At 39.4% G+C, this 14,309-nt stretch overlaps 2 protein-coding genes across 2 annotated transcripts in view; both read right to left on the bottom strand.

The window, feature by feature from the left end:
- Window positions 1-14,309, bottom strand: part of abhd17c (abhydrolase domain containing 17C, depalmitoylase) — a 143,731-nt gene that overhangs the window by 80,679 nt on the left and 48,743 nt on the right. The gene's annotated exons all lie outside the window — the stretch shown is intronic.
- Window positions 1-14,309, bottom strand: part of cemip (cell migration inducing hyaluronidase 1) — a 79,460-nt gene that overhangs the window by 31,620 nt on the left and 33,531 nt on the right. The window contains exons 2-8 of the mRNA XM_055232584.1: window positions 8,092-8,241; window positions 7,550-7,687; window positions 7,158-7,296; window positions 6,432-6,671; window positions 2,785-2,964; window positions 432-502; window positions 265-360 (exon numbers count right to left, since the gene is read on the bottom strand). Of these exons, the coding sequence (XP_055088559.1) occupies window positions 265-360; window positions 432-502; window positions 2,785-2,964; window positions 6,432-6,671; window positions 7,158-7,296; window positions 7,550-7,687; window positions 8,092-8,146 (919 nt within the window). The 5' untranslated portion in view covers window positions 8,147-8,241. The remainder of the gene's footprint in view (window positions 1-264; window positions 361-431; window positions 503-2,784; window positions 2,965-6,431; window positions 6,672-7,157; window positions 7,297-7,549; window positions 7,688-8,091; window positions 8,242-14,309) is intronic.

Below are 14,309 nucleotides of genomic sequence, written 5' to 3'. Positions count from 1 at the left end.
AATGGATATAAGATAAAAATAAAGAAAGTACTATTTGTATATGAAAATTACATTCTATTGCTAAAAAAGGAGCATTTTTTTAAATCATTGTGGTATTGTAATCGGTATTGAGTATTCAGTGAATTCCTTGGCATCAAAATTGAGTACAACAACTAAGCCTATTTGTTAAACCATCCCTGGCTTTGTTTTGTAGAAAGTACAACTCTAAACTCTCAGGAGAAGGACTCTAGCTGTTCTAGTGCATGAGTCTGGGTGAAAACTTACCTTGAACCCATTGACTGGAGGCGGTAACAGTGAAGGACAGCCCCTCTCTGGTGTGGAACGTACGGGAGACGAGGGCCTCGCTTGAAGACTTGGTCCCTGAAATGACATGTGGATGTATTCATTAAGGAGAAAAAGAGGAAAAAGGAGAGAGGTTAGAAGAGGAGTACCCTGATAGACTGAGTGGTCCTCCACCACTGACGATGACTCTCCCTTCACTGCGATCAGGGTCCAGGGGTGTCTGAGCAAAGAGGCTGCAGTTAGTGATGTTTGGGATTTTTCAGCACTCTATATCCACAGTTTTGACCTCACCTATTACAGTGCATTTCATTTAAAATAGAACAATTCAAGAAAAAAAATGTGGCTTTAACCAGAACAATTGAGATGTTTTTTTGACCTACAATTCCAAACCCAAACTGACTCAACTCGTAAACCAGAGCATTTTAAAAATAGTTTTCATCTTGATGGCTGGTACTGCCCTCAACCATTTGCTTATTTTGTCTATAAAAAATATGCACTGAGTAACTTTTGAAGGTTCCATCACCTGCTTGTCTGGAGATGTTTACACGGAATGGGATGATGTATCTACTTTCATGGATGCAGTAAGAAGATCAGATCTTTAGAGAGGCGGCCCCGCTCACAGTAAGACTGCATGTTTTCAAGGTATTTTTGAGCAATAAAACACCTGTAACTAAATGATGGCAAGATAGATATGTTTAATGCCATAGTGTGTCTATCTCAGTTCAATCTCAATTCAATCTCAGTTCAAAATGTTCTCTCAAGTTCTTTTATCTCTATTGGAGATATAGGATAGACCCTGATATCAGCACTGGGCTCATTTGCTTTAATTGGCATTGTGGTTAAACAGTTGTGGAGATGCATGTCCTCTGTGCACTCTGAGAAGAACTGTAAAGACTGTCAAGCATGTTTGTGAGTGAATATGACAGCACAGATAGACCATGCAACCACAAGAGCTCATAAATCAGTGCTTATTAAAACTGCAACTTACGAGCCACAAATGAGCCTCTCAAGACACCAGAGAGGAGGGAAGGCGACAGGAGGAATGTCAGAGGCATCCCAGACTGTTCACACAGAGACCCTCACCCGCTCAGCACCAGGCCTTCACCTTCTCATCAAGTTCTCATCACCACAAACTCTCATCCGCCCTCATCAGGAGTTTACCAGACCCTCAACCTCCATCAGAACGGCACCCTTCGACCATGTCCTCATGTCTAATCAGACCTTAGCCTACACCTTCACACCAGGTTCTCACCCTTCCATGAGACCCTCACCATCTCATAAGACTCTCACCTAACACCAGGGTTTCACCTTGTCATCCAGCCCTCTCACCAGGCCTTAGTCCTCTTTTCAGACCCCAACTCTACCACCGTTATCAATGAGTCATTCGTTCTGTACCCTTCCACCAGGTCCTTCACCATCTTATCCACGTCTTATCACTCTTACCAGACCAACATCCTTTCACCAGACCCTTACCCTCTTACCAGGACCTCACTCTCTCACCAACATCTTCTTACCAGAGCCCCACCCTCTCACCAGACCCCCACCCACTCAGCAGACCCTCAGTCCATCACCAGACCCACATCCTCTCACCAGAACCTCACTTCCTGACCAGACCCACATCCTCTCATCAGATCCTCAATCTCTCACCAGACCCCCACCCCCTCCCCAGACCAACACCCTCTCACCAGACCCTCACTCTTTTACCAGACCCTCACCCTCTCACAGGCCTTAGGATGTGCAAATAATCAAATTTGAATCAAGATCAAGACACTTTTAATCGAGAGGTCTACAGCCAGCCCTTACTAAAAGTATGTGGTTTGGAGCAGAATTCAACTTCTGGAAGAAATGTGACTTTTATTATGGGTCAAAAGGCAATGTCTAAAAATCTGTATGACCCCAACCGACACCCTTATCAGAGGGTCTCTAGATCTGCACCATTCCATCGGGTCCTTCACCGTCTCAAGTCACCTTCACTCGCTCACCCGACTCATAAGGTGCTCACCCCCTCACCAGACCCTCACTTTCTCACCAGACCCCCACCCTCTCATCAGACCCTCACGTTTGTTTGTTTTTTTAGTTTTTTTTTTACCAGAACCTGACCCTCTAACAGGCCCTAGGATGTGCAATTAATCAAATTTTAATCAAGATTAAGATACTTTTAATCAAGAGGTCTACAGCCAGCCCTTACTAAAAGTATGTGGTTTGGAGCAGAATTCAACTTCTGAAAGAAATATGACTTTTATTATGGGTCAAAAGGCAACGACTAAAAATCTTTATGATTTATGTTCAAGGAGTTGATATTGCAAGACATTTGGTCAGAATAAAATCAAACGGAAAAATTGATAAATATGAGAGAAAAAAAAGATTAATGTTTTTCTCATATTGCCCATCCCTGCCAGACCCTCACCCTCATAACAGGCACTCATCCTCTCACTAGGCCCTTGCTCTTTCACCACAGATGAATTGTGCTGTAATGAGGGTTATGTTGTGAGAGCGTGGTACCTGAACCCCAGTGTGCGGATGTGTCTGCTGCCCAGCTGGGACACCCGGCTCTTGGCTGTGTCCTCCAGGTTGTTGGAGGCTTCGTCGTTGACCACCATGACCACGATGAGCCCCGGGTCCACTGTGTCCAGGAAGTGAGCCAGACGCACGCTCTCATTCTGACTGCGGTACGTGTCAAACCTGGAACCAGATTTATGAATGACTTCTAATGACTAGTTCATACAGTATTTATTTGCTTGGACCTGTTTTAGGGACGTTCTTGGCTTTTTTCACTATGTTGTCTTTTCTCAATGCAAATTTATCTGCCAAGAATTAGACTGATTTAAGTAACAAAATTCCATTCCATTTTCCATCAAGAAAAATCTGTTGGAGTGAGTTTTTATATTTTCTATCAAATTTAATGTGATTAAACATTAGAAATATTAAAATACTGAAAAGGACATCTTCACATTTTCCTTTCTCTCACTCAAGTGAAAATAATTGATTGTGCACACTGTTCTCGTACTGTGCTTAACAATATTTTGGAGTTTTTCTTCCAAAGGTAGTTTCTGATATATAATTTCTAGCCAAGTTTCAGTTTACTTTAGACTGCATAACATCGACAAAAATCCCCTCTGTATAAGCAATTGGAATCTAATATGTCAACAAACTGTACAAAGATTTGTTCAGTTCAGGGTTTCTGAAAAATGGGGGTATTCTTAAACATAGCCCATCTGTGACCCCAGATATGACGCAGAATGTTAAAATCAAATATTGTTTTTACCGATAACAATTGTGATTTATTCTTCATTACAAAAACATTGGACATGACAGCCAAGTTATGTATGTTTTCATTTTGTGTTTCAGTTCTCAAGATGATTATCCAGTCAGAAAGCAGAATGAGTCTCACACGAGTCTCTCATTTGAGTTGCCAGTTCCAATGCTGAAATCCAGTTGATTTAAAAAGGACTCTCTTCACTACCTAAATCCCAGCACCTGCAGCCAGTCATTAATCGGTGCTACTACGGCCTCTGCAGCTCACACACTAGTGGATTCTGGAGGTTCTGAGCTTTCATATGAGACATGCCCTGTCCATATACTTAGAATGAGAAAAACTCATATGTGCCCTCTATCTGCAGTTTAAGGCACTGGCAACCCAGATTCAGTTGTGATTGTAATACCTTTTTAAACCAGTAAGAGTGCTGGTCACATACTCCTCTTTAAATGCTATAAACACTGTGATATGTTTCTCCAATGCTATTTATGACTGGTTGAAATGTAATGTAAAGAGTTATTATTAACAGGAGTCTTACTGACTTACAGTGGCTCACCTTAAAGCAGAGCAGAGAGAACTTAGACACATTCCTGTGTGTTTAGTCTGTTCACTGTTAAGGCTGCACAAACAGCCTGTACCGCAAGTGTTCTGCCTCAAATCTCATGGAAACAAACTCCAGGTTCACACTGGTTCAGTCTCACATTTGTTTTTTTATACCTGAGACCCCTCCCATGGCAACTGCACTATCCATGAAGTGGGCAATAAATATGTCTTGTCCAGTGGCACCCCAACTCGGGGTCAAACTGGTTGTTGTAAACGGGATATGGGATGATTTGATCCTAGCTTTGGCTAAGACACTTCACCTACATTGCTAAGCATAAGTATGAATGTGGTGATTGGTGGTGATAAGATATAATGTTATCAGATCAGGTAACCATGTCTCTTGTCAGTTAGCACCAGGGCAACTGTGGCTACAGAATTATCTTAACTGTAAGTATAGGGAGTTAGTGATCAATGCAATGTAAAGAACCTTTGATGTATGAATTTATTCACTATTGTACCTTCTAGTCATAAGACTCATATGAACTGATAACAAGTGTAGGTTGTAAAAGTATAAAAAAAATAAAATAAAATAAAATAAATGAATAATAATAATAATAATAATAATAATAATAATAATAATAATAATAATAATAATAATAATAATAATAATAATAATAATAATAATAATAATAATAATAATAATAATAATAATAATAATTCCCTTTCTAAAATACAACAAAATAATGCTGGTTTGCAAAAAAATAAATATTATGCAAAATTGATTTGTTCTAAATCATTTGTTAAATGTACATTAAAAAAATGTACATTATACCCAAAACAAAGGCATACAACACAGTATACTTGACAGCTGATCATATTTTACACCAGAACAGCAAACGTTTTTTTCTGCTTTCACCTTAACAGAGTTGGATAACTATGGCTAATATGGGATCTCATTATATGTTTGACAGCTACTTACACCCACATTAGGACCTCCCAGCAGCTTCACGCATTTTTAGATGCATGTATAGAGTCTCTTCAACTCTTCTGTTCTGGTAAGATGATACATTGTACTTGTTTGGGCACATGCAGATGTTAAAATGTGTTAGGGTTCAGTACTGAGCACCTGTAATTTGTGCTATGTGTTTATTGTCTCACTGATGTGGACATTTGAAGTGATGTAAAATTTACTCTCATTAACTTTTATAGCGGTGGGAGGGGGTTCCCTCCAGCCATGGAGCGTTTCGATTACAAGTGGCTCAGGCAACTTTTAGGCATGACCCGGGTCTAGCAAGACACACCAAAAAGTGTGACGTAGGCCTGCAGGCAGCTCGTGGGGGTTGGGACTCGATACTGATCCATGCAGTCAATGGAGGACCAGCAGTACACCAGTAGTGGCACATGCAACATTTCTCGGATAAACAATCATCATAAAGATGGGAAAAAGCAGTCATAAATATAAAATAAGAGTTCCTCACAGGATGCTCACTTGATTTTGTGGTATACCGCTGTATTTCCAATGATGGCAGGTTATATGTTGAGCTGATATGCTTCGCAAGACTGTCCTATCCAGCTGCGTGCATCAATAAACAGGAAATGTTTATCGACGTACGCCACTCCCGTCAAGGAAAAAACAAAAATATTACATTTGCAGCGTTTAATGCAACTGGCACTAGCAAACCCCAATGCATTAAATAAAGAGAGGTTAAAACACAACATAGAGGTGCAGATTAATGAAATAAATGCAAAAAACATGATAAACCAGATTTGTTTAGTTTTTACACTAGCTTTAGCCTTGTGTCACAGCACCACAAACTTGGAATACTAAATGTCTTTTTGTGATTTGCTGAGATCAGCCTTATGAAAGTATAATCCATATGTCATAACAGTGTTTTCTCAACTTCAGCTTACTCAGAGTTGTATTTCTATTGATTCATGTAGTAATTTTGAGTAATTTTAGGCTGTTATTCCCGTTTTCACCCAGTTGTATCTCCATCCATATCTCTATACTTACTTGCAAATATTCAAAATAATATCCAGATTATACAGGTTCAGAAATGTAATTTTTCAACAGTAACAATATGTAAATGAAAAGGGAGTGCACTGTGTCAAGTAGCTGGTGACATTACACAGAACTACGCTGATTACAGTCAGGTGTTTCTGATTACAAGCACCTGGCTTGTTTAGGTGTTTAGGTATTTAGTCCTACTTTAACTTTTTTCTATACCAGTACAAAACAAACCCTTTAAGTCATTGCCAAACATGTATTGAGCCTTAATGCTGTTTTGTTTTTTTGTTTTTTTTACTGCAAACCACCATAGCACATGTGGGGCGGGAGACTGTCACTCACCTGTCATCCCTCAGCACCTGTCCTGTCTTGGGGCTCAGCACGTGCACAATGATGCCACGGTGGCCCCAGCTCCTCTGGAACTCGTAGCTCTGGTTGTTGCTGCTCTGGCCTGGGAGCAGGGTCTTGTTGAGGAATGTCCAGGAGAGTTTGGGGGCCCCATGGATCTCCAGAGTGCCCCCTGTCCCCACACCAATGTACTTCTGACCAAAGTAACTGTGGTCCACGTCCCGGTCGTCAGATCTGAGAGACAGAGAATCGAATCAGTCATGTATCCCATATAAATTAATTCAAATAAGGGAATAATTTTTAAAAACAATTACTCAAAATCAAGTTGAATTACTTGTTTCCATAGGGGTCCCATAGTATAGAACTTGTGTGATTTGTTTCCTTTTTGTTTAGCAGATTATGTTCAGTATCGTACTGTATATTGATCTATCTCAGGCCAAAATGTTGATATATATTAAAATTTTAGATCAGTTCAATGTGGAATCAAGAAAAGATAATGATATACATCGGGTTTCAATGCATTCATCAGTATCAAAACGATGGAAACAAAAAACACTGTTATTGCAAATCACTAATACCACTGGTCATAAATGTTAAAATATCGGTGTGTATCAACTGTACAGTGAAAAAGAAAACAGTAAAAACAAAACAAAGAAAAAAAAACAGAGGTCTATACAAATGAGTCCTTATTTGAAAAGCTTAAAGTGCTTGTGTACGTACCTTCCATAGAGTGAGATGGTCAGGTTGCCTCTGTAAGGACAGTCAGGGCTGCCCACGTGCATCTCCCCTCCGTCCCCAATCAAGATGTGCCTGGCCCTGAGCAGGAGGGGCCGGTGAGTGTCCGCGATCACCAGCATCCCTGTCACAAGCACAGCAGGTCAACACTACTGGGTTAGATCTGGTGTAGTCCTTGTGAAGATCTGGTTTTGACATGCAAGTTATACTGTGAGTCTATTTAGCTACTGTAATTTAAGATATATTGTAAAAGCTGTTCTTAGGGTCAAAATGAGACTGCTGTGTGCTGCCTGCTGCTAATTATAACAATGTTTATAAAGCCAAAACTAGTTTGTGGTCTGAAATTTAACCTAGAATTAAAGATGACTCAGCCTCACCTCCAGCCAGGATCTCCAGGGAGTGCACTGTGGCTGAAGCTCTGAGCAAGACCTTCTGACCACGGCCGATGGTGACACGATGGTGCTCGCTGTGTCCGGGTAGCCATGTTTTTAGTCCAGGTTGCTTATCTGGACACACTGCAGAAGCAACAGAACTAGTGTTAAAAACAAATAGTGACCAAACTTCCTTGTTCAAGCCTGATCTTGTCAGATTTCAGAAGCTAAGCAGGGCTGGGCTTGGTCAACAAAACTGTTGCTGTGTTCCTAGACAAAGCACTTCACCTACATTAGTATGAATGTGTGAGTGATGGTGGTGATCAAAAATACCTCGACTGGTTGGGGGCTAAAAGGGAAGCAAATGTGCTCACAAGGTTTCATAATTCATTCATGCATTAAAAACATGTCTCTTGATTGGATGAAATGTTACATAGTGGGTTTTTTACTTCCACATAAGTAACCATAATTTCTCCAAAAGTACAAATTAAATGTAACTCGTAAGGGACAAATGAAGCCCTATTTGTAATCTGTTATCAGTGACCCACCTGCCCGGACAGAAGGGAGCAGCAGAACCCCCAGAAACAGCAGACTAGTCTTCATGTATGTGGGATGTCCAAAGCCCGACAAGCAGGGCGACACAAGGGCCCTCCAAAGGCTGCTGTCAGGTGGATGTACTAGGGCAGGGACACAGCTTCCTGAAAATAAAAAAAAATAAATAAATACAGTTTCAGAAGTGGCTCTGTGAAATTTAAAGGTGGCTTACATCCAAGAAGTTACATTACCGCAAGAGATAACTTTTGCTAATAGAAAGACCTGAAGGATGATTGAGCAGCAAGACATCTTCACTCCAAAAAATTTTTCCCAGTTGACAGATTTAAATTTTTTTGAATCATGCCTGGATGACTGAGGGATTACACAGACTTTTTTAGCCAATTGTATAACTTAAAGGCACTGTACCTGATGTTTGCTGCCTCACACTTCTAGTTCTTTTGGCTGTTACCAGCGCTCCAAACTTCTTCACTTGTCAAACGCATCTGATTTGAACAGCATATAAACTGTGAGTTTATATGCATTTATACTTCCTGATTCTCAGGAAGCTTTGTCATGTTTCTTAATCTTGTTTCCACTTAAAAATCTTAAAATACTACATATGTACGAGGGCAAAACACGACCTGCTGTACTATGAATAGAAAGGGTAGGGCCTAAAGCCACTTTTTATATGTTCTGCATTTTAGCCTACTAAAACAAGACATTTGAAAATATATCAGATAAAATAATCACATAAAAAAATAAAGCCCCATATAGGACACATGGGCTTTCTCTTAACACACTAGATAACTTAAATGTGAATATAACAAAATACCCAAAATACAAATATGAAATGGGAAACATTAACGGGAGCATCACTATAGAAAGGCAAAAGAGACTTTCTTATAACAGCAATTCATCTAGGATTAATTTCCTCAGGATTATAAAACTTTTGGACTTAAGGGAACTTGTTAAATGAAGTTGTAAATAAATAACACATACATTAAGTAAACAGCATATATTAAGTAATGCTCCCGCGGCTGTTCACATTATCCACATAACGTTCTAAGCGGCGTGATTGTGTGCTGGTGAGGAGCATTCAGTGCAGGCATCAGCAGAACACTTTGAATAACACTCTCTTTGTGATTCACCGAGGATTAACACGCCGCAGATAATCATGTGTTTCCACGGCGAGGATTAGTTCTCACCTGACCTCATCACGGCAGCCATTTTGTAATATTCTGATCACATGACCCGTGCACATAGGGCCACAATTACTCCAGTCAGCAATGGAATTAGACTTGATTAATTTATATTTATTGACTTCCTTGATGGACTTAGCAGCCAGGGATTTCAGGAAATGTAAAGGGATAGAAGTGATAGTAGATGTGAGTGCAGAAATGAGCATCTAAATTAATTTAAAAGGAGTAAGTGCCCAGAGGGAACTCACACAGGGAGAAACATGCAAACCCTGCACAACAAGACACTTGTCTGAAATCAAAATTGGACTCTTGTTGCAGTCACCTTGCAGCCGTGTTTAAGATTTGTTTTTTATAATATTGTGTTTAATTATCCCTCACAATGAGAAACATCGAAGCCATCCTTACTTATCACAATAGCAGGTACGGACATGCATTTTCCAGTCACCTACCTCTTAAGTCTCTGATATATGTAGGATTTCCATGTTTTTAAATAATTAACTGTTAACTGAACAAGCCAAATTTGTGAGTGGAAAAATAGTTTCTGTCTTGATATAAGATACATTCTCGTGCTACATTCCTTCTATGCTCTTATTATTATTATAAGAATTCCACTTGGCTTCATAGACGCGGCATTGCACTGATTTGAGTCTTGTACAACAGCCTGCAGGCTTTCACCCGCTCCTGACTCTTTAATTACACAACCATAAATCTTATTAAGAGCAATGGGAAACCACAAATGTATGTTATGTCATACAGGAAATAATGTTGGATTAAGAAGGCCATAGTTTTCATAGTTTGGGACAGTAAAGGCGCCAGGGTCAGATCAGAAGGCCACAGCGGCTGGTGGAGCAGAAGACCACACAAGCTTCATGCCAAAGCTATACAAAATAATGTTCAAAATTATGTCAAATCTATACATCTTAAAGGCACTGGTCTACACTACAGTTTGTAGTGGTCTAAACATATTAATCACTTTGCAAAGACATTCTGAGCATTCTAATTATTATTCACCACAATGAGTATAAGCACTTTTCACATCTTTCAGACCAGAGTGGAGTCATCTATTTATTTGATTGAGACAGTGCATGTTAATGGACAGACATGATCCAACATGAATGTAAACACACAAGATTATGGACAAAGGCTGATTTCCATCTGTTGTCCCAAAGAGCTGGGGTCACAAAAGGGCCAAACAGTAGAATATTGCACACTCCACTGATTGCACAGATCCCATCATTGCACAGTCCAAAATATTGCATGACCCACGTTATTTCACAGTCAATTCAGCTACATGTACATTTTATACCCACCCCATTCATATTCTGCACATGCAAGCTTCTCTCCATATAAAATTTGTTAAAATCACAATGTCACTATAGGTGGTCTGTCTGTGGGGCATGAGCAGGTCACCTCTGGTGGTGGCTCGTGTGGTCCTTTCCTTTATATCTAATGTATTTCTTTAATGGTAGTGGTGTGAGGGAGTGTAAGACCTTTTAAATCAAACAAGCTCTTTTAAGGTTGCCCATGCTGTTAAAGTCCAATAGCCATTCTCCGAGTCTGCTGTGCTGCGGCTTCCCATATTGATGCGAACACACAGGGTCCCTCTAATAATATTTTACACTACATATAAAATAATATGTAATGTTTTATCCTAGAGAATATGTTAAAACAACACATTCCTATGGACTTAATACTAATATAAACAAATATAAACAAATGTCTTATGTAAAGTTGATTTAAAACTCAATTTTATTTCTAATGACAACCTTTGCCGACCCCCCTGCAATGCTTGTGTGATGTAGTGATGTATTCAACATTTTATGGCATAAGTCTTATCACACCTCTTTTATAAAGGCCTCTCAACTGAATTTAATCAAGGTTTGATTTTTCAGCTTGTTCCACTTTGGTGCTTTGACCAAACAGATTCAGATAATTGTCATGATGTTTGTGTTTTCCGATCACTTTCAGTGAGAGCCACCTGATGTGTAGAACTCAATTCAAAGTGCTACACACATCAATCTGGCATGAGTCAGGTTACACAGTGATCTCACTCGCAACATTTACATGCAGAGAGAACTCAGAGTGCACTAGACAACCAAATTCAAATAGTCTTTGCCCCAAAACCAGTCAGACCACTCATGTCCCAGTCTACAGCAGGTCAAAGAACCCAACAGGTGTGAATCGGGGCTATGAGACATTCAGGTGTGTCTACTAAGTCAGCACAAGCACTTAAACTTTGCAGCTATAATTACTCATAAAAACTGACTATAGGCCTGTATAACCACACTTTTGACAGGCATAGATAAGTCACATCTCATTTACATTGAGCATTAGATTTTCAGACATACAAACTGCCTTTCTCACAAGTTATTTACTCTCCACAGCGCAAATAGCCTATAAGTTGAAGCTCTGGTAAGTTTCACCGTGACTTGAACAGCAGCAGACCAAACAAAGCAGCGGGTGCTTGGTGGAAGCAGTAGTTTGTCATCGCTGCTGATCTAAAATGAGTGCACGTCCAAACACATGTCCAATATTTTCCTGGTTATTTTTTACCCTGTGTACTGAACGCTAGACCTGTCATGATATCACATTTTGATGTGTGATATATTGATGAAGAAAATATAGATGATAAATGTCAAAAGTCAATTTATGCCACTGACACAATAACCTAAGAGCAGATTAAAAACCATAAAAAATATTCTAAATGTACAATATTGTTAAAATAAATAAATAAATAATTAAATAGTAGAATGGAACACTTTAGTACTTAGTTTGTATCTATAATGAGTAATAGAACTGAAGTATTCAACATTTTATGGCTTAAATTTTATCATATTGCAAAGGAATTAACAAAAATGTCCTAGTAGTGTAAAGAAAATGCACACACAATAAATTATGGCCCCAAAAATATACTGTTCCAGCTTTCATATATTGAATGACAAGTCCATATAGTAATTATAGTGACAGACTCGTGAACGCCTCTCCTAGTCTGCGTGTAACTGCACAGTCTATATATCAGACTGTGCTGTTACAGGCAGCAGACAGTATGAGTACATATTCACTTCTCCACATATGTAATTGGTATCTTTGAGATTCATTAAAAAAAAAATCTGTTTAAACTACACTAGGGCAGTTATATGGTTTTCCTGCCGTGCATGTAAACATAATGATTTTGACCCCATATGACACTTTCACAATATGCACTGTGGCAAATAAAATAGTACATGGACAAAAATTGGTTACAGCCACTTTAAATCTGTATACATTCTTATTCTTAAAATCTGTGAATAACATAGTTCTGGTATGTGCTGTCTGTTCCCAGTAATAAGGTGTGTTTCACCCCAACACCTGCAAGACACAAGTTGGATATCCGCTAGCTCTAACTCAATTACCTCCACCTGGTTTGAACACGGGAAGTTTGGTATGACATCAAATTTTTTGAAATTCCCAAACAGTGTCAGTATATATGCATAGTAATAGTCTTTGACAAACTTAAGAAACATGACACTGGAGCCTGTTGTATGGATCCTGTTTGGGCTTTCAGGGTAAATGAGGTTCCTAAAACACATCAGTTCCATTCAGAGTTAAATCACTAATATGAGATCTTGGCATCCACTGGTGACTTGAACAGACTACAGCAAAACAGAAAAACTGGATCACTATATGGTACAGAAAAATGCAACAAGACAACGAGAACAGAATTTATATAGAATACAATGAGCGCCTTATATGTGCTCTGAGTGAGTCCTGATCACGTGACCAAACACAGAAGCAGACTCTCCTGACACTGGCTCTGATCCAACCCCAGCAGCACTACAGCACAAGTGTCAATCAGTCAAACCACTAACACAGGCCTAACACGCAAACACTACTCTCCCTCTGTCCTAGTCCAAGATCGATTAGTGGCCACTCCATAGGTACTGCAGCTCCCGGGAGCTGCAGCCCAGAAAGAATTCCCCCATAGAGTATAATGCATTTTTTGGGAATTCAATTTGCCCGTGTTCGGCTGACAGCGCATCCACAGCTTTCACAAAGGTTGGATTTTATAAGGATTCTTTTCTATTTTCACAACATGACCTAATCCTCACAGCTTCTAAAAGTTAGCGTTTGTAAGATTTAGCCTAGCCCTGGTCAAAGGATGCCTGAAGCCCACGCTAGCTCCGCTCTAGCAGCTATCACGCTAAATTTTCAGAACTGATCATACATGTTTCTGATGTCACACATCAAACTAGCTATTGAAGAAGTAATAAATAAGAAAAAAGCTTTTTTGGAATTCTGCGCCAATGAGCATGGGCCACTGAAAACGATAGAACGCCATCTTTGGTTTATCTTCCAGATCTTATTATAGCCTATTTGTGTACCATGCACACAACTAATATACAGCTAACAATCAGTTAGCACACAGCTAACATGCTAACATTAAGAATCACATGTGAAACGCATGGTGAGTACAAAAACAACAATACTAAAGGTACTAAAGGTGTCCGCTCCTGCTTGTCTCCATGGCACTGTTATTTCTTTGCCTGATATGGCATTATTAAAGTTATGTATGTCCATGAAGACAAGCAAGTGCCACCAGGTCAAGTTAAAGGTCAGGTCTACGGTATATATTTTAGCAAAAAAAAACAAAAAACTAAACAAAAACAAAACTGACATAGTTATGCTATACTGTGGAACATTTCATGCAGAGCACAGACACAAGGAAGTGGCTAACCCCACGTGAGGAAAGTTGCATAGTGCACCTTTAAGTATTCTATGTTTTTTTTTTTCATATGAGAGAGTAAATTGTTAGTTGTTACTATCTACTTAAATCAAATAAAAAAATCTAGTCAATTCAATCTATCATAGAAGGCGGGTTTCTTTTTTGTCAAATGTTAGAGATTTATTGCTAAAATGGAGGAAATAATGATGGGTGTTGAAATGTGTGCGTTCTGATATGGAGGTAGCAGACAGCAGAGTGACATAGACCTAAGAAGCAGATGGGCTGTGTCAGATACTATATGTTCCACTCAGTCACACTCTACAGCGCAGAA

This window comes from Periophthalmus magnuspinnatus, chromosome 3, assembly GCF_009829125.3.
Source record: "Periophthalmus magnuspinnatus isolate fPerMag1 chromosome 3, fPerMag1.2.pri, whole genome shotgun sequence".
In the NCBI taxonomy this organism is placed as follows: domain Eukaryota; kingdom Metazoa; phylum Chordata; class Actinopteri; order Gobiiformes; family Gobiidae; genus Periophthalmus; species Periophthalmus magnuspinnatus.
The sequence above is the reverse complement of the archived record's forward strand: the minus strand, read 5'-3'. Positions and strand labels throughout refer to the sequence as shown.